The sequence below is a fragment of the Amphiura filiformis genome, chromosome 11 (genome assembly GCF_039555335.1).
Source record: "Amphiura filiformis chromosome 11, Afil_fr2py, whole genome shotgun sequence".
NCBI classification, from domain to species: Eukaryota; Metazoa; Echinodermata; class Ophiuroidea; order Amphilepidida; family Amphiuridae; genus Amphiura; species Amphiura filiformis.
Window position 1 is genome coordinate 8,930,170 of NC_092638.1, and position 21,300 is coordinate 8,951,469.

General features: G+C 36.9%; 2 protein-coding genes across 2 annotated transcripts; both read right to left on the reverse strand.

Annotated features, from left to right (window-relative positions):
• Positions 1-1,591: 1,591 nt before the first annotated feature.
• On the reverse strand, positions 1,592-5,859 carry LOC140163918 (NXPE family member 3-like). Its single transcript, XM_072187222.1, has 4 exons — positions 5,563-5,859; positions 4,304-5,070; positions 3,496-3,548; positions 1,592-3,080 (listed from the first exon to the last, which is right to left on the reverse strand). Exons 1-4 carry the CDS (start codon positions 5,653-5,655, stop codon positions 2,266-2,268), a joined length of 1,728 nt encoding a protein of 575 aa, XP_072043323.1. The 5' UTR covers positions 5,656-5,859; the 3' UTR covers positions 1,592-2,265.
• Positions 5,860-6,394: 535 nt separating this feature from the next.
• LOC140163919 (glutamate-1-semialdehyde 2,1-aminomutase-like) lies at positions 6,395-20,069 on the reverse strand. Its single transcript, XM_072187223.1, has 11 exons — positions 20,003-20,069; positions 17,783-17,906; positions 17,206-17,251; positions 15,424-15,498; positions 13,885-13,974; positions 13,027-13,163; positions 12,351-12,553; positions 8,879-9,000; positions 7,790-7,870; positions 7,249-7,381; positions 6,395-6,681 (listed from the first exon to the last, which is right to left on the reverse strand). Exons 1-11 carry the CDS (start codon positions 20,005-20,007, stop codon positions 6,549-6,551), a joined length of 1,149 nt encoding a protein of 382 aa, XP_072043324.1. The 5' UTR covers positions 20,008-20,069; the 3' UTR covers positions 6,395-6,548.
• Between the last annotated feature and the right edge of the window lie 1,231 nt (positions 20,070-21,300).

The following is a 21,300-nucleotide window of genomic DNA, read 5'->3' on the forward strand; positions in this document are numbered from 1 at the left end:
TTCTGGTAATAAATATCCAACAGTCATAATTGGCGGTCATTTCAAATCATCCCCAAGTCAACGAGGTTCAGAAATATCCTCTCATTGTTCATTGTTGATTATACATACCTAGACAAAATACAATGCTTTGTTATCTACCACTTGAACAGGATTTAGCCAAAGCAAACAAAGACAAGAACTATTCTATAGAAATAGGTAGAAGCTTATTATCCTCTTCAGCAGTAGTATTATTGATTTAAACAGCGTTTGATAAGATACTTGTCGCAACGAATTGATACACTAATGAATACGACCTCCACATACATTTTACACTTTAATTCAGAATACAATTTGCCGAGTTTACGGCTGATTCGCCGCGTCCACTCACAAATTTAGAATTGTTTGTGAAGATTTCATGATTATGTGTTAATCCAATGGCGACGTCAAAAATAGCGATATCGCATCCACCATCATCTGAATTTTCTCGAGTAAATTTACTGGACGCACGACACCATGGGCTCAGACATGTTAGCATTAAGGAATGTGGCTCGAGCGCAGTGGGTGGTCTACCAATGCATTTGAATAGGAAGAATTCGTCCTTTGACATGTTTGAAGCAAAAAAAAAAGACTCATCTCTCCAAACGAAATCATTAAATAGATCACTTTTGGCTGTTATAATTACTGATAAGTCCCAACTTACGCTCCCGTAAATTCACATACGCGCACGCAGGCATACATTAAGTAAACCGCAACTAACGTAGGTGTTGCGCGCAACTGTGTGCATGCCATTCTGATGTTGGTTTCACACTCCCATGCCGCTTGGAGCTGAGCAGTCAAACGGACTCAATCAAGGCTTGTCATTAGCTAAAACTTGGCATATGGCAGTATGACGGAGGCATGCTGATTCTATATCAATCCATGATGTTATGAGTAGTCTTCGCCAATTACATGCCTATATAAAGCTGGACAAAGCATATCGAAGACCAAAGTGACGACTTATTTTTAACCATTTGATCGGAGCGGGACGAATGCCCCTCTGGAAATACATGTATAGTGCGCCACTGGAATACATGTCCTTATCATGTGCTTTACATAAACTATGATAATAAAAAGAATAATACTGTAACATTGAATCTTTATACTTACTGTCAACAGTGCGTAGTTACCTTTATTTCTGTATAGGTAATCTTAATATTTCAAGTTGTAGTCCACAGAAAGGGCGTTGTCTGTCGTTAAAATGGCTGCGATCTTGCTGGAATTGTGACGATGGTGCTTATCTGAAGTTAATATCTCCAATAGATAATACCAACAACATTATTAAGTGTGTGGTAAAATTTCACCGACGGCCTCATGATCCAAATTGAACAACAATCATATTTCAACTTCACAAAGCGCAAGAAATTATATTTTAATTTACGGTACACATGAAAATTACAGGGTCCAAAACATTTCGGCACATAAACTTATGATTTTTGTAAATTATTATTTATTTACGATTTGAAATGCAAAAAACATCATTTCACAATTATCAAAAATCAAAGTCCAAATTACAATATTTTCGCCCGCTTATAGGCAAATAATAGTAAAACATAATTTGCTCAAATGAACAGATACAAGATACCGCATCAGATAGGATCAAAGTTTACGCTGGTTAAACCAACATGGTCAATAGTCTGTTTCTTCAAAAATATTTGCATGGAAAAGGCATATATTGCTACAATCACAATTGAGGTTTCGAGTTTGCAGTCTTTTAATGGCTTGTTTTACGCTTAAAAGTCTAGTTCGGTAAAAATCAAGATTTGTAATGGTAAAATCTGCTGCTATAGATATAAAGACGATTGTACTATCATGTTAGCCATATAATGCATATCTGTTGTATTAACCCATTTGATCATATTCGGAAATAATAATAATTTGGGTAATGGGGACATCTTATTTAGTTCGTTATTTGATAGTAACTGCCACGCTTTCTTTTCAGAAAACTATCCTTTTAATATCACTCATTTTGATTCAAAACTGACAAAAAGTACAAGATAATCAAAGGACTACCCAGCAAACACAAAAGGTCATGAAAACATTTTTAAAACGTTATTGTAAAATATTTTGTCCACTTAAATAACATTCTGTTTAGAATATTTTGCATCAAGTTTTCAAAAATGTTGTTTGAATATTATTAAAAAGTTTTTATTCCCTTTATATAACCCGACATTTAAACATTTTCTGTAAACCGTTTTGTGTTTGCTGTGTAGTTGTCTTTTTCTGAAAATGGATCGGTATTCACTGATGTCAAAAATCAGAATTGGCGCTAGAACCCAATGTTGATGGACATAAATATGACAAAGCTGTATCAATTTCATTTTTCAATATTTCCTCACTAGGATGAACATGAAACATAGTCCAATGGCAAGTTGTCATATCCCACACATCAATAAGGGTGACATTCATTCCCGCCATTTCTTCTCTCAATACACCATTTATTTGATCTAAAAACCAATTACTTTCATCGATAAGATCCATATCACGCGTGTTTGCTGTTTTTATAAAAACTGGAACATCCGCGTTTCGAGTTTGCAGTCTTTTTATTGCTTGTTTTACGCTTAAAAGTCTAGTTCTGTAAAAATCAAGATTTGTAATGGTAAAATGTGCTGCGATAGATATGAAGATGATTGTACCGGTATGAGCGGGGAGTTTATCAATCATGTTAGCCATGTAATGCATATCTGTTGTATTAACCCATTTGATCATATTGGGAAAACCATGGTGATGGTAATGCATTGTTATGTTATTGTCTTTACTCCGCCATACATCATCTCCCATTCTATAGTTTGCATTATACACATATCTATTCCCAAATTTGGTATTGTCAAATGACTCCGCAAGGTATGTAAACCATTGCCGAATAGTTGAATCTCCCAAAAAATACACAACACGGTTTTGTAAACAAAGCTTTATCTCGCGAATTGCGAAGTGGGATAGCTTGCAATTGAAGGATTCCCATGATTCTTTGTAATAGTATCCTGAGGTTGGTGCACTTCCTTTGTTGTTGCTTCCCATGATGCAACTTGGTAATTTGTGCGGAATACATGTGCTTTTTGCGGGTCCTGTCAAATAAAATAAGAATTGGCCTTAAGTGGCAGAATGTAAAATGTGTTTAGACGAATTTTAACAGAGTTTGGTTCTGAAAACGAACGTCATTTTTCAATACTTTCGAAGCCAATTACTAGGCCAGTATTATGCGTAAGTTACCGCTCATATAGACTAAACTAAAAAGATTGAATAAGTATTTAATTTTGAATCTGATCAAAATTAAAATTTAAATGTTTGATGATTACAATTTAAAATTACTGTCCTTTGGGATATAAACTCCGGTGAATGTGGTTAGTTTCTTTGAAGAAACCACGACGAAAGTGTGACAAGAAATTTAGAAAAAGAACTATATTTATGTAATTTCAATTAAAGCAGATGAAAACATTGTATAAAAGTTCATCAACATCTTCAATTATTGCTAAATATTACCTTTGGATGTAACTCGGAAGACATTCGATCCAAAGCTGTGCAGTCGAACAGGTCTGAACAAAAGACAAAGATAATAGTACATCCGAGTTGATTACAATGTTCTTGTTGAAAACTCTTTAAACAAATCAGTCGTATTTTATCAACATTGTAGCTCAAATGCAACCATATTATTAGGGACACAACATGCTTCCAGTATGACACCTGTTACCAACTTTGACACCCATTTGGGCGAAGGTCACTTTCTGGAAAGCTGAACTGAGCGAGGGTAATCTGATGTGGTTTCATATCTGGGTTATATACCCGGGGGCACCGACAGACCCCCTATATTTGAACAAAATAGAGCTCCAAAAGACACTTGATTTTGATAATTTCAGCTCTAAAAGACCCCAAAATTGCTCATTCCTCATAATTATTTCTGGTGTTTTTTGGCGATTTTCAACCGAAAAGCCAAGAAAGACCCTGTTGATTTTTGGGAAATAAAGCTATTCTCAGATAAATATCAGAAATCCTGTATCTGACTAGAAATCCATAGGTTTTCTTTCAAACGTTTAGTTGGATTTTTGCCTCACCGTGCTCACCAGTGAATGCTTATTGCAATTCTAACTATTGCAAAGGTCAAACTGAAATTCCAATTAATTCTTTGAAAGTGATCGGATGTGCGCCTCCTTTTTTGTCGATGAAATCTTAAATAGGTATCATTGGAATGTTAACAAAACTTTGAATGAGCTATAATATAGCTGATGGCCGGGGCTGATGGTGATGTTCCACATTTTGATAGGATTACTCATATTTTCACTATCTAACTCACCGTTCAAACAGACGTCTTTCACGCAGATGCATCAAGTGTAATATTGGTATCGCTCCTTTTTCTGTTTGTGAATGTTGTTCATAGGAAGAACAAGGAAATCCCGCAGGTTTTATACAATACCATGGTGATCCTGTCTTAGAATCGGTAAAATTACAAAATTCTACAATGCTCGATGTATTCTCAAAGTATTCCACATACATGTGCGTAGTCACGTGGCAAAATGTCTTTGTCGTCTGATTGTTTGATTTAAATTTGCCGATGAATATCTGTCTGGCGGGAAAATAGTCTCTTACGCGTCGTAATGAATTAACAGCTTCACTAGGATGTACCAAAAAGACGGTGACTTTAACGGTTCCAGCCCAACGAAGAGTAAACTTCACCGTGTAAGTTCCATTTTGATGATCTACTATATCATCATCAGGTGGAGAACTTGCGCGAGAACCAAAATCGTAAATATTGGCGAAGAAATAGTCCCCTCCTGTTGATTTTATTTTATTGCTAACATCTCTTGCTACTATCTCAACAGTAATTGTATCACACAGAGAGAATTTGGATCTATAGTTGGTAATCTTGAAGGACGACGTAGTAGCCTTGGTTGGAAGCGTCCAAATGTCCTTGTATTCAAAGGCACTTGGATATGCCTCACGTAGAGATGGAATGGTAAGACTAGTGGAGGTGTAGGACTTCAGCCAATCTGGTGCTGGGAGGTGATGGATTTCTACAGAGGGTGGAGGTCCTTTGTGGTGGTTCCACAGAAGAAGTTTTGGCTGTGTGAAGAAAAGTAATTATGGTTGAACGTTTGTATGTAAAATAACTTGCAAGCACGTTTAGATGTATAAAAGTGTACGGTAAATTATCAACCTATCAACCAACGTAATTTTACCCATCAGAAAACTAGTCATGAATATCATAGGCCTATATCCGTGAAACATGTTTGAAAATACGTTTGACATTTTCCGTTAGCTTATAGCATATCGTATCTCTCCTGAATTCTGCCCATTTTGCACACATTTTTTATTATGTCATTTTCTTTAATTTCCTGTTTCTTATCATCAAATATTTTGAGTATAAATGAAAAATGGGAACACGAATTTGACAACATGTACATGACATTGTTGCAAAAAGGTCTAATCTCGTTGAATCTCGCCATAATACATTTATACGAGATAATACTAAATAAGATACATTTGACTACGGGGCAATACACTGCAAACTACAATCTAAATATCACCATTCTTTTACTACTGTTTTTCACTTACCGATTTATTCCTTTCGACGGTGACATTTGTGTAATACAGTATCAGAACACCGATTGCCAATAGCAAAAACATTACATATCGTATCTGTTTCATATTAAAAAAATCTATCTACCCAATTATCCACACAGTCTGTTATTCAATGTTAGTTTAGCGTGCTTCACAAATTGCATGAGATTTCATGGCAGCAAAGCACAGTCATTTAACGATTATAATGACTATTTTGTCCTCAGTATCTTGCTGGCAAACTTGGCAATTTGAAATCACGGCATCTTCAGTATTCTTACATATTTATCCAGGTTTACAGTCATAGAATATATTCGCCTCGTATACTATTGTTGACCTGAATTCGCAGTAAACATGACAGAGTGGGACTCCCTTCAGAGGGATTCCCTTAATTCTGATTCACGCACTTATTTCCGTCGTATGTCTGCACAACAAAACTGGACCTATACGCGCTAATTTGTGACTCATTATGTTTACCTGTAATAGATCGAACCTCAAGGAGACATTCGGATCGAAAGATATAATTTGGTTTATTTAAAATGTTGATAAAAGAAACATTTTTCCGAATAAAGATTTATTCTATTTCAACGAAAGTTACAAAATTGCCTTATAATAAAATAATCATTTAAAACATGGCGTAATTTCAGACGTAATCAAGCTGACCTTATATAATCAATTACTTCCTGTGTCATTTTGGGGTTACACTGACGTGTATTTCTTTAGGCATTATGCCAGGAAATAATTTAATGAATAAAACAAAACAGAAAGCGTACATTTAAGCTGTGTTCATAGTCAATTTTATTGCACTTGAATATGATTGCTAATTAATGGATGTGGCTATATATAATTTTATTACATCCGCAGTTTAACACCCCGTACATATTGTCATAATTGTGTTTTGGTGGTATTAATTGGTTTTTTTTTCACATAATTCGAATGATCACATTGATTAGCTCGCGATCGCGGCACAGTGCAAGCTTTTTTTATTCCTTAGACATTTCTTTGAACACTTCAAGAGTTTCTTTAAGACACTTCAAGAAGTGGTCGCAGTCTTCCTTGGTGTGCTTAAGCGAAAGATACAATTTCGTTCCCATTGGATTTAAAAAGATCCCTCGTCTGAAAGCAAATCACAAAAGTAAACTTTGTTTAAATACACGCTGGTGGCGAAATAAATACATATTGTGAAAGATGCTTGCGAACAGCTTTAATTCAAACGTATCGTCTATTTAAGCAATCTGGACCTGCATTCTCCAAATAGGCATTCTCCAAATAGGGAACGATCAATTGCGAATTGCGGGATCCCTATTGCTGAGACTGTATGTCATTTACGTAATATCAATAGCTTCTGAGACTGTATGTCATTTACGTAATATCAATAGCTTAAAACAATAGAACAAACAACAATGCCATCAGCGACCAATCTGCCATGCTGAGGTGTAGTAAGTTCAGGTCAATCCTATTCGTTTCCCATATCCAAATATATAGTATACCATTATGCATAACAGTATTATCATATAATGATAATAATTATCCACGCATTAATTGCAACATTCAAATATCCCACGAGAAATAATGGTGGTGCTACCACTAGAGGGCCAAAATTGCCGGATTCATGTATAAAAAATTGTATATTATTGTACTATAGGCTACATGTAGGTAAAATTGCATTGAATCAGTCATTACCTGAACAATCCAAGCATTGTATGTCTTCGTTGCTTGGCATTTTCCAGTCTTTTCTGTTCCCTGTAGCTGTAGTCGTGTACCATCTTCTCGGTATGAAGAATTTGTGCCAGAGGACCATCTCCTATGACGTACCCTGTATATTGATTATGATATAACAGAGATCATTATGGTGATTCCTGAAAGCCCTTGTTTGAAACAGAGGATGCGAACAAAATCATTACCGCGCACTCTCGATCAGTCACGTGTGCGAAGACGATGTGACGTATTCTCCGTTTCAAAATGCTTGAAAGTTTTTAATAGAAGTATTAAATTGATTAGTAATAAATATTTCTTAAAGAAAATATGAGTAATACACATTGGCGACATATGCCATGTATGCGCTGGAATTAAATAGCGAAATTTCTTTGTTTTGCCTCATCTATTTCTATCTGTCAAATGGGACATATCTGACACTAAACTATACATTTTGTGGAAGAAAAGAAATACAATTGTATTTCTTATGAAAATATGACAAAACCAAACCAAAGTTGTCCTTTCTTACCTGTAACACCGACAGTGTCTAGACAATGTTGCATTCCTTCTCTTAAATACGCGCCAATTTCATGAAGTTGCTTGTACGTGTCTGTATAGGTATTTTAAAATGAAAACCAATAATTAAACAGGTTTTTAAAAAAAGCACACTTCTTGATCTACAGCTTCATCCAAAGTCACTTACTCCATCAGAAACCTATATAGGACTTCATAATGTTTGTGTGCATACTTGCAGTGTTGGGTCGTTTGACAAAGACATTTGTATTTTTTCTGTCTGTCAATGTCTGTTGACATACGAAAAAATTGTAACACCACACACAGCGACAACGCCTGGTAAATAATTCATCGGTTATTACAGTACCGGTGCAGAGCTGTGTAAGTCATGTAAGTGGTCGAGCTTTCGTTAGATGTGTACCTACTGAAGTCAGAGACAGTCTGACAAAAGCTATGCCGGTCACACAGAGACCGGCCGCACCGGTACTGCGCCCGGGGGGCATTCCCCCTTTGGAGGTGACGCGTTAAGACCCCCTTTTTCAGCGTCGCTGTCAATCGAACACATGCTCTATTTTTCCATTTAATCTGTCACCCAAAGACCCTTACAAGTCCAACTTAAACAGCAACTTTCATTTATCACTGATTTTGTTACTTGTTTTGAAAAAAAAAAAACCAAAGAAATTTGAAGCCATTTAGAACTCGATGTTCGAGGTTTCTGTGTGGCACTGTTTCGGCTCTCACCCAAAGGTTCCATTAAAAAAGGTCATGTTCTCACCAAATTACCCCATATTATTTACAATTTGCTCTCACCGAATGCCAAAATCATACTCCCACCCAATGACCCCATATTTTTTTACATTTTGCTCTCACCGAATGCCCCTTACTGCGAAAGTGACAGCCCTACACAGTATAACCATTTCATATTGAAGTCCCCCAGGGAGCTCCGGGGGTACTGCGATAACTGATAGCACACTCATAGAAATAATATTTCATTATTATACTATTACAATACAATATTTTCAAACAGAGTTGTCCCATATAATGCTTAAACAAGCAGTGACGTTTCAGTTTTGTACATTCAGCCCATGCTACCCCAGTCTCATACCTTGTTGTTTATAGATGTCAAGCGCCGCCAAAGCTGCTGAGCAACAAATAGGGTTACCTCCTAACGAGGACGCTGTCCACACATACCGATTATCTCTATCCATAAGATCTTCACTCACAAGTCTAGCAAAGATATTAAAAAACAATCAAAGTAAATAAATAATAGGGTGAATAGTGCGTCTTGACTTCTCAAACACTGTCAAGAAGACCTTTAATATTTTTTAACTTTTTTAATGCAAATACGGTGGATCTTTCTTCATAGTGTTACGAGTCGTACTTGACTCAAGGCCAAAATCACCTTTTACCCGAACTCACACAAATGCACAACACAAATACACTGTTTGATTAAGCTAACAAAATCTAAGTCTTTAATTGAAAGCACGTTATGATTGGTACAATATATGACAACAAATGCACATACACAATGATCAAATATAATCACTCTTTAACTATTTAGTACTTAGCCAGCATTCTTATTCTTGGTGATCATAAAGTTCTTGCCATGTTCTGGACGACTGATGTAATATATCCTTATTCACTTGTCCTGCGAAAATCAGCGAAGTCCAGTGTACACTTGAGTTTATAAATCTCCTTGCGTATGAAATCCTCACACAAAAATGACGTTGCTTTCTGCAAACCGTTATCTCCTTGCGCTGCTTTCTCTAAACGTAACTCCTTGCGCTGCTTTCTCCAAACTTGGTGCTATTTCCACCTTTCACACAATATCTTCAGGAAGCAGGACTGCGATGCAGTTGTCACCACTTATTTTGACAGTTGTTTTGCTCCTTTAACCAGACTTCAGCAAATCGGCAGAAGAATATATTTTCCTTTCTTGGAAGAAGTACGTTCTTTGACGTATTCTAGATCTTCTCCGACAACACTGGCAGGTAGTAGTGCATTGACTACTTAAATTAATTCTGGTTCGCAATTTCCTTTCTTTGACGGAATTGGACTGTAAGCATATTAGCTAGCTAGCCCAGATCAACACTACAAACTGTGACAATAATTGTGTTTACATTTTCTTATATATCAAGCAGTGGGAAATCCCAAGTATTAATAGCCAAATGTGATCTTGGAAATTCCCAAGCCTTAATTATAACATTAACCTTTCACATGACATCATTTCCTGAGGGGAATCCCCGTCACATTACTTCCTGAGGGGAATCCCATACGATGTCATCTTCACTTTACAAACTCAGGGGGTTTCCAAATATTCCAAATTAGATATGATTCAATTTGTTTTGCTCAATTTAAGAGGGGAATTCCCCCAAAATGTCATCACTCATGTAACTTTGTAAACAAAGATAAATCATCAAATTAAATTACTCAGGGCACATCACAATAGTGGAATCAGGCAATCAGAGGGAGTTGACATGACAGGATTAGCTTTGGGTACGTGGCTCTTCGGTACTTGGACGCGCTGTTCATATTGGTAGAAGTTTCGACTATTCATATTCACTCCTTCGACATACTCCGGGAGAGCACGGCGGTATGGTTTTTTGATCTTTATGAAGCAATGAAAAATGCAATACATAGGCCCCTAATACATTTTCTAATTTTTTAAAATAATCTCATATATCAGAGTGTTGGGTTTTTGGTTTTCTACCTTTGCTCTTTCAGAGGGATATCGGGTTGCGCCAAATATTACTACAAGGTTTTACTGTACGTAACTGTTTTGCCTTTGTTCTTGACTTTCATAGGCCTAATGATATATATTTGGCTTTCATTCCACTTTGACTTTCTTCATCCTTTCGGAGGCCACGACAGCCATCTTATACCATGACTACTGCCTTCCAACCATTTCCATCTCCAATATCACCAGAGCCATTCCATGTCAACTCCAGGGATGTGCACCGCAGCACCTCTTCAATTTTTTTTCTTTTTCTGTGTGGTGGTAGATATTGATGAGAAAGCAAAATCCTGAACATTTGAGCTTCATACTTCATTTCGTTTTCCCGTGGCATCAATTTGAAATTTAGGGGGGTCAGCGTAAAAAATGTGTCGCAACGCGAAAGACGATGTTTGGAGGGCCATAAATGTATAAAGGGAACCCCCAACAACTTTGAAAAGTATGTATCCTGGGGTACTTTTTTGTGTAAAATTCAAATCTGGCATTAGAAAACTTATGAATCCTTTACTTTAAAAGATATAGGGCCCTCAAAATGCAACTTCGTCCATCCAGGACCAATTTCGGGGGGTCAGAACTCCAAAAGTAAAAATAATTTTATTGTCCATTTTTTGCCAGTCAGAGCTCTTTGGTAGGACATTACTCTTATCCCATATTAAGCCTATTAGAATACTTTTAGCTGAGATATTACCCATGCAAAACTCCAATTATACATTTTTTGTACATTTTGACCCCCCTGAAAACCAATGTCAGACAATTTGCCCTACCATCAACTTCAGGTATGTTGAAAATGTGTTCTTGGACAACATTTCTGAGAGATATTGGCTTTGGGACTCGATGACTTTGCTTTAAAAACATCAGTTAGGTTTGCCTACTCACATATATGTCATTCCAACCACATCAACAAAATGGGATGGTTGGTCAGTGGTCATCCCCTCAAATTTTGCTGAAAATCATTTCTAGCATATCTCTATGAGCATAATGAACACATGGAAAAAATGAATGCTCAACTCCAAGCGGTTTTGGAATATGGCTTGTCAGAAATTTGGCCCAGACCCCCATTTTGCTCTCTGAAGTTGCGACGTTGAATTAGTAGCGTTTTGGAACACTCATATTTGACTTTGCAAAAAAGATATTATGCTGAAAAGTACTATAAACTGGGGTGACTGTTACCCAGAAAAACAGAATCTGGTCTCAGAAACAGTGCATCTTATCTACTGAAGAAGTTATGGGTCTATCAAAACCTTGTTTCGTTTTGTCAAAACTTTATTTGTCAAAAGAGTTTGAGACCCCCTCGAAATACAATGTTTCTGAGTCCTGATAAAACGAAGATTCTTTTGCAATTTGAGGGCCCTATATCTTTTAAAGTAAAGGAGTCAATGTTGTCTGATGCCAGATTTGAATTCTGGACACAAAAAAAAAGATTTGAATTCTCACAAAAAGTACTCCAGGATACATACTTTTCAAAGTTGTTGGGGTTCCTTTATACATTTATGGACCTCCAAACATCGTCTTCGCGTTGCGACACATTTTTACGCTGACCCCCTAAATTTCAAATTGATGCCACGGGAAAACGAAATGGAGTGTGAAGCTCAAATTTTCAGGATTTCACTTTCTCATCAATATCTACCACCACACAGAAAAAGAAAAAAATTGAAGAGGTGCTGCGGTGCACATCCCTGGAGTTGACATGGAATGGCTCACCATCGATTTGTGTTCAACTTTACATCTGACTTTAATTTTAAGGCGAACCTTGCCGAAATAAATATCCGTCATAATAATAATTCAATTTTCTTAATTAATTTGTTTGTTATTGTGTACAGCTCTCAATACAAATATACCTTACCTCATGATCTCTTGTTTTCCGCCAAAAACTCCAATCGGATAGCCTCCACCCAATGCTTTTCCATATGCAACCAAGTCAGGTATAACGCCATAATATTCTTGGGCTCCACCCAAGGCTAATCTAAAGCCAGTGACTACCTCATCAAAGATAAGCAGGATGTCGTGACGGGTTGTCATTTCTCGTAAACTTTCTAAGAATCCTGGCTGGTAACAAAATATTTCCGAAAAACAAAAGGCCAACAACAAACAAACTCTTTTTAATACCTATGAAAATCCTCAACTCTCACAAGTAAGAGAGATCGTGCAAACTTATTTTAGGAAGAAATCATAAATATTAAAGCATGATTTTGACCCAATTTTCAAGCATTTTGCACAAATTTGGTCAAAAATAAAACAAATTTACCAATTTGTTCCTATATAGATCTTTATATCTATTCTTTTTTAAATCTATTACAAAAACAATTTTACCGAAGAAAAGTATTTTGTTATGTTGTTCACAAAATATTTGGGTCTTAATCATGCTTTTTTACGATTTTTTTTCAAACCTGAGTATTTTTACATACAGGGATTTGCCACAATATGGTATATCACCATCGATTTGTGTGCAAGAAGGCGGTGAAATGTCATATATTTTTAAGGCGTCTATAACGTAATGAGACTATCAAGTTGAATATTACCAATGGTGTCGTACAACGGTGTAGTGGTTCAACAATTACTGCTGCTATATCGTCAGCATGTTCCTTCAGGATAGATTGGATCTGGAAAAGCTGATTATATGGTGCCACCAAAACACTATCCTTTACATGGTCTATACCTGCAAGAAAATTTAAGAAGGATGGTGATAAAACTGTTATGTTTTTTAAAAGGGCATTTCGTTTCACAGCATCATCCCCCGCTTTTCTCTAAAAGAGTTGAGATTGTTATACCACTGGAAACTTTTGGCTACATAATGTTTATGTACAAACAATTTCTTGCAGATTAATTCGTTCAGCAAAAATATAGTGAAATTTGAATTACGTTCTGGTGCACCAGAACGAAATTCAACGCATTGTCTATGGAGCAGTGTAATACACATAATCATGCATAACTCGCAAACGCAAAATTGGAATCAACTGAAATTTTGGCAATAAGCTTTTTTTGTGGATATCTACTGAAAAATGTCATAAAAAGAGGGTGCTAGGGTCCCGAAATACTCCTTTAATAGGCAAGACACTTCTTTTTACATGTTTAACAAGGTTATTATAACTAAAGTTCACAAACATTAGGTAAGTAATACGTTTGTATTAATTACAGAAAACATTTGCATATTTCGGTAAGTTATCGCACAATGACATTATTCAGTTAGGCATGCATGTTAACACAATTTTATAAAATTCAATAACATGAACAACAACAACAAAAATGAACGAACTCGACGACGATGAAAATAACGACAGATGAATTGCTCCACCACCACTTTGACTTACGCCAGCACAAAAGCAAGAGCAGCATGCAGTAACTACAATAAGAAAAGAAACACAATAGTAAGAAAATACCTGCACTTGTGGTTTCAGCCTGAGGGTAGGGTTTGTAATGCCTTGGAAATAAACTGATTGTGCCTTCGTCGTTGCCTCCATGATATGCGCCTATGTGAACAAAAAAATGGCAAATTAAGTTAACTTCTCAAATTCAAATATGGAGGCATTACATATAGGCCTAATACAGAGCGTAAGACCATATGTAAGTGCATATTATTACATGATTAGTTTTATTATGGTTTGATAAATTCAAATGTTATTTACTCACTGACGTGAGCTTTCGCTATCCATCCAGTGATCTGGTCCGCTATATGGTTTTGCATCCGTTCATTTACTAAATATTGTTTAGTTAGGCCTATATTTGAATATTCAGAAAGTTGATTTATTTATTATAATTGCTGCAAACAAAGTTTATGATAACAAGCAAAAAAGTTATTATTATAGATGTCGTGAGTACATATCCTAATTGTTGTGAGTGCAAAACCACACAATGGTCTTGCACTGAACAGGCTTTCTTCTTTTTATTGCGTACAAGACCATCGTAAGTTCCACTTACGATGTTTTGGGTTTGAAACTGATCGCTCATCGTAAGTGCCACTTACGATGTTTTGGACTCACTGAACACTCATTGTTTGCCCAGTGTCGGTACAAGACTAAACACTCATTTTTGTTCGGTGAAAGACATGTCGTAAGTACTGCACTTACGATGGTCTTAAAGTCAACAGTCGTTTTGGACTTGAAACGGATGGTCTTGCACTGAACAGTCTTCCTTCTTTGTTGCGCACAAGACCGTCGTAAGTGCCACTTACGATGTTTTGAACTTGAAACTGAAATCTCATTGTTTGCTCATTGTCGGTACAAAATCATTTTGTGTTCGCTGCAAGACATATCGTAAGTGCTGCACTTACGATGGTCTTGTAGTCAACCCTCGTTTTTCATTGCGCGCAAGACCATCTTAAGTGTAACTTTCAATTGTCTTACACTCAAACAAAACTAAAATACACGTACGATGTATTACTAGTAATTAAAATTTAATAGCACATGCCATAAACTCTAAACTGTGAGTTTCCACATTTATTTTAAACATTCACCAACTTACAAAATTCGCCAAAAATATCACTTACGATAGTCTTGTTCTCTGCCGACGAAAGCTCATCTAATTTGGGGCACGGTACTCTGCCCACGAAAGCTCATCTAATTTGGGGCACGGTGGCTCAGTGGATACGGCCTTGGACTCATAATCTGAGAGCTTGCTCGACGTGCGTGGGGTCGAGTCCCCGTCCCGCCACCGTGTTGTGCCCTTGGGCAAGGCGCTTTGCCTCACTTGCCTCACCCCACCCAGATGTAATGGGAAGCTGTTAGGGGTAGTCACAGTCGTTGTACTGATGAACCCTGCGCCATTTGTAAGCTGCAAACGTGGTTCCGACATATTCTAATGACGGCGGAATAAATGTAAAGCGACTTGAGGCTGTTTACGGCATAAAGCGCTATATAAATATCTACGTTTATTTATTTATTTGTCTACAGGATTAAAGACACTTTCTGAATATTTTATACCTTCGAATTTTAGGATCTTTTTCTTTCCTGTTATAGCTCGTGCCAGACGCATACAGTACATCGTTGCTTCTGTACCTGCAGAAAAAAATTAAATAATGGTTTGCTTCTCGAAGTGAGTCAAAACATTACGCTACAGACTGCCTTAACAAATAAATCCTTTTTTATCAACGTTTTAGCTGAAAGGGTAACCATAGCTCCCTACTCTAGCGAAAAATTACTTCCAGAGCAAAACAAATGCTTCCAGTATGACCTGATGACCCTTTACCTGTTATATACAAACTGTCAAAATTTGATAACCTAATGACCTTTTCAGTAAATCCCATAAGCCTTTGCGAGTACACCTGAGATGTCGTCATTTGACGTCACGCCGATCTACGCCGATGCGCACATCGTTCAGCGAACATAGTTACTGCGCATTGCAAGTCGGCGTGATGTCAAATGACAACTTCTCAAGCGTAGGCCTACTCGCAAAGGCTTAGGCACATCCCAGCAAACACAAAACGTTTTCGACATCATTCGCAAAAGGTTATAAAAGGTTGTCAGAAAACGTTGAAATGTCGGGTTATATAAAGGGTACATTAATGGTATAAAACGTTTTCATAACATTAAATAACATTTGTTGGTAATTTGCTGCACAGGAAACACAAATGTTTTACAGAAAACATTTAAATGTCGGGTTATATAAAGGGTATAAAAACGTTTTAATAACATTCCAAAAACATTTTTGAAAACTTGGTACAAATCATTCTAAACAGAATGTTATTTTGGGGTGGGAAAAATATTTTGCAAAAAATGTTTGCCCAAAATATTTACAATAACGTTTTTAAAATGTTTTCACGACCTTTATACATGTATAACCCGACATTTAAATGTTATTAAAACGTTTTGTAAAAAACATTTTAAGAACATTTCTGTGTTTGCTGGGTGCAAATATTTTAACATTATGTTATTTAAGTGTTGACAAAATATTTGGCCAAAAATATTTGGCCAAAAATGTTTACAATGACATTTTGAAAACATTTCAAAAATATTGTTTTTTGGTTGTCATACAAAACGTTTTAAAACGATTTCATGACCTTTATATAACCCGACATTTTAATGTTATTAAAACGTTTTTACCTAAACCAAAACCCAAAATATAACTTATTAAAAACGTTTTTAAAACGTTTTTGTGTTTGCTGGGATGTCACATCCCGGGGATGTCACTTTCTGGAAAGCTGGACTGAACGTGGAAATTATGATTGATGTAATTGATTCCCCATCTTTTGAGAATTAATGGTGTCGAAAAACAAAAAGGACCTGTAGGATATTGATATTTTGTTACAATTAATTCCAGAGGATGATTTAAGGAAGCCCCATCATGCACTGTAAAAGTGTTATCACTAGAGTTTCAACTGCCACTTTACTTTTCAAATCCCATTGAACTCTGTGCAAAAGATGTTGTTTTAGAATTGCCCGTGTGTCGTCATTACTTGGTCGATTTCAGATCTAAAGTGATGTATGCATGAAGGATAATTCACACCTTCTGTAGATAACATAAAATGTGAAATCGACCAACTTTTTGAAGGTGTTTTTATTGTAAATATATCTGTCCAAATTCAAATTTAACCATGCACGTGTGTATGCAGTGGGCGGGCAGTGGTGTCATGTTCACTCACACAGCTGTGCTAACCGCAAGACTTGCTGGGAAGTGCTTAAATCATCCTCTGAATTAATTCATAAAGGTAACGAGAGTCTTATTATAATATGATGTTTTGTAAGAATTTAAAATTTCACAAGTACCTGATGCACAGAATCTCATCTGCTCCATGGCTGGACTCAAGTTAACCTGGGACATACAAAAGAACAAGGGAAAGATGCCATGAAGAACCACGAGAGAAAACATTATCACATAAATCATTTGTAAATAGCAAGAAGTTCAGATCATACTTTAATATAAAAATAAACAGTGTTGTGAGTTTTCTTTTCTTCTTCAAGTTCATAATTATAGGCTTTTACATGTTTTATACACTATGATCACGCAAGTTGCATATTTTTTCTTTATTTAAACGCTTTCTGAAACCCATTGATTCTTTCTGATTTGTAACAGAATGCAGCTGCAGCGTCAACAAAATGCATTAACCCTCATCCAAATGATGTTTGGAGTTGTGTAGTTGGAATCCCCGGCCTTCCCTACATTTTGATCAATGAGCTTAAAGGATGGTTGGACAATAATTACATGTAGAGCCGTTTGGCGGTTTGTTTCAGCGTTTACAGCAACAGGTAAAAACCCCTGAGGGGATTATAACACCTATCCCTACCATTCGTTAGACGAGGGTTTAACAGTCTGTAATATTAGGCTATAGAAATGGCGCCTTACCAACTCCTCTGCCAATTCCAGTGCTTTGTCGTTGACATACGCAAAATTGGATCCCAGCTCACATTGCTGTTTCACTGCATTCACTACTTCATCACGTGCGTGGCCAACCAATGCCGTGCCCCATCTATAACAAAGGAGTTGAAACACAACGCGTACGGCAATTGACCACTGTACTTTCGCTAACAAAGTGACTCACATCAGAAAAAAGAAAACGAATTAAAAAAAAATGGAAAAAAATCCAAACAAGTCTGCATCGCAACGATTCTGTTAACTTTCTCGCAAGATGAAAGTTCGGAGAATTTGTACCCCTGTGGTCCAACCCTGCCAATGTTCCTCACGTCACGTCACGTCACGCTATGCTCGATCATTGTTGTTGCAGCTCTCTTTATGACTCTGTCATATCTTCTTGTCTCTTGCTTACCTCGTCTAAATAGTTCCCATGTTATATATGAAGGCGGTAAGGGATTACACCACCTCCGTTTCTGTCTGCCATTCTGAAAGTCTTGTTATCCATCTCGTGACCCACCCATCTCCATTTCGCTTCTTTAATTTTCAACAGTAATTTGACTTGTTGTTGAATTTGTTGTCTTCTTTCACTGTGTTTGATCTCTTAAGGTTATGAAGCATCTTGTTTGTTGCCCACGTTTCTTCCCCATATGTTAGAGTTACACTAGGATCCACAATATGCTTATCTATCAGGGCACACTCATTGAATGACCTTTCACAATTTGGGAACAAAAACTCATACTATGCAACTTCAGTGAGGTCAAATTTTCCACTATGATTGTTTCATTGAGGTTATTGAACTACACCATTGGGATGAGGCCATTGTGGTCCATAGTGTTAGTAATACACACTGGTTATAGACTCACAGAGGATGTCCTTGAATCTTCCAAACCAAATCCAGCCTGCCTTTATCCTTGTCATGACTTCTTTCCTGGTATTGTCTTTTCAATGATGTCCCTTTTTATCACAATGGAGTCCTTAGACTGGAGGTTTGTCATAATTATACTTGCCTTTTGTCTTTGTGAATCTTCAGTTAAATCTTTTTACAATTCTTTGTTCAAGTCATTTAACTGTACCTCATCTTTCTTTACAGATGTTGTGGTCAAAGCTCTACATCGTCTGAAAACCTTACATCTGTTAGCTTCTCGCCACCTATATTGATCCCCTTTCCTGAAGGTCAGGCTTCCTCAGTGGCGTAACTACCGGGGGCAGAGGGGGCAACGTGCCCCGGGCGCCACCCTTAGGGGGCGCCAAATTGACCAATTCAGCATCGATTCTGCGCCCCTCCAAGCGATGAAAGTCAAAAATTTCGCGCGCATTTTGGACATATCTTTCATGTACTCCAAATTTACGCAGTGCTATGAAGAGATCTTTATGCTCCACCGAGTCAAAGGCTTTCTCATAATCAATATATGCGATGGATATTTAAACTTCAGGTTAGGCCAAAAAAAATTGTTGTGTTGCCCTCAACCGCCCTACCCTAAATTCTGAAAAATCAGGGTCGGCATTTTTTTTTTTTTTTTGAATGATGATTTTTACAGATTTGTTCAAAAAAAAATCAATGTTTTTCACTTAAAATTAATATTTTATTGAAAGACTAGTCTTTAATTGATATCTAACAGGTATCCAGAAGTCAAAATTGACAAATGTCCCCTAATTGAAGAAGCATTATTTAATATTTGAGGGGATTTTTAAAAACTGAAGGTTTGGAAAAAAAAATCTGACCGTCCGACACAAATTTCCCATTTTCCCACTTGAGGGCAACACAACAATATTTTTTTTGGCCTTATACTACTAAAATAATATTCTTCTCAATGAGTTGATTTAAGGCATGTGAGGTAGATGTATACTGTCGAATAACAACTTCTGAAGCCTGCCTGTTTCCTATATTTGTTTTCGTCAAGCACCCTTTTATTCTCTTGCGTTATCCTCGTGAAAATCTTATACACCTGGGATAATATAGGCTGATAGGTCTGTAATTCTTTATGTCTGTTTTTTTCTCCGTTTTTGTGAACAAGAGAATCAATTTCGCTTCCTTCCAACAAATTGGGATCCTTATCTCATCCAATATTTGGTTTAAAGTACAACTTATATAAACATGATACACGAATAGTGTTTTCTTTTTCTTTCTTTTTTCTTTTACTATACGCCATTGTTAAAAATTTGCATATTTCTAGTCAAGTTATGATAGGCTATACCATTTCAATTACTTACCCCATTGAAAAATCAAGAAATGTTCTTCCTCTAGTGTCCCAAATCTTACATCCTTTGCCTCCTGCAATAACCGTGGTCAAATCTGCAAGAACGGAAATCACACAGTCTGAGATTCGGGTTTAAACAAAAGAACGTTTTGTGTGTTGGGGTGTGCGTGTAGGGCGAGTGTTTGGGGTGGGGGTATTATGCGTGAGGTGTGCGTTTGCCTCCAAACGAGAACCTACACAATATGGATACACACTATAAAACGAGGACACACCTCCAAACGAGGACGTCCTCGGTTTGAAACTATGACCAGGATGACGTAAATGGTGCATATATAAGATAGGTTCTCCCATAGGGGGTATAGGACGGGTCACAGTTGGATAGTAAGTTGTCTGGTGTGTCTGTGTGAGGTCCACGGTGTGTCGATTAAAAACGGGTGTGTTATCACGAGTCCTCGGTTAGATCCTCGTTAAATCGAGGTCCTCGTTTGACTGACGTATTTACAAACAAGGGCGTGTGTCTACAGCGTTTGCCTGTCAGCGTGATGGTAATGATGCAGATGTATTCCACTGGTGGTGTCTATATGTCTGTGTGACCAGGGGCTATTTTAGGAGAAAAAAGTCACTGCACGTTGGCAAATGTAAAGTTTCGATGATCAACCAGCAGTGACGAGCTTGCGGGGAGGGGTGGAGGGCTGGTCCCTCTCCAGCTTTGGCGATTTTTAAAAATCATGCATTTTAGTCATTTTTGACTTTACCTGATTGGACACTTGACACTCATTATATAGCAATACTTAATCTGCAAACAAAAGTGCAAAATAGGTCTGAATAAAATTTGAATAAAAAAGCAACTTGGCCGAAGGTCTAACATATTGATTTTAGAGGGGAAAATACTGCAGTCAAACGCTTTTCTCACTTGTAGGGCGTTTAGGACTATTTTTACTGGCAAGTTATCAATGTTATTAGCTCAAACGGGTGGGGTCCAAGGATCCACCTTAGATCTTTTGGTGGAATCCATCATCAAAGCCCCTTGCTTGGGCAAGGAGTAGAGTCTCAAGCTCACGAGTATTTTAAAGGCCTTTTTTTATTAAGTTTTCATGATTAACTTGGAAAGCGTTTTCTTGAAGTCGTTTAATAACGCCTTCGAGATTTACAAGTTGATCATATCATACGATATTTACTTATTTTTTGGTGAGTGTAGACAATAATTTGGTTTAATTCATTGAGTTAAAAATTATTTTATTTTATGACCACTCAAACAGTAAGAACGTTCTTCTCTTGAGGTGTTTATTACTGACAACATAATCCCCACTA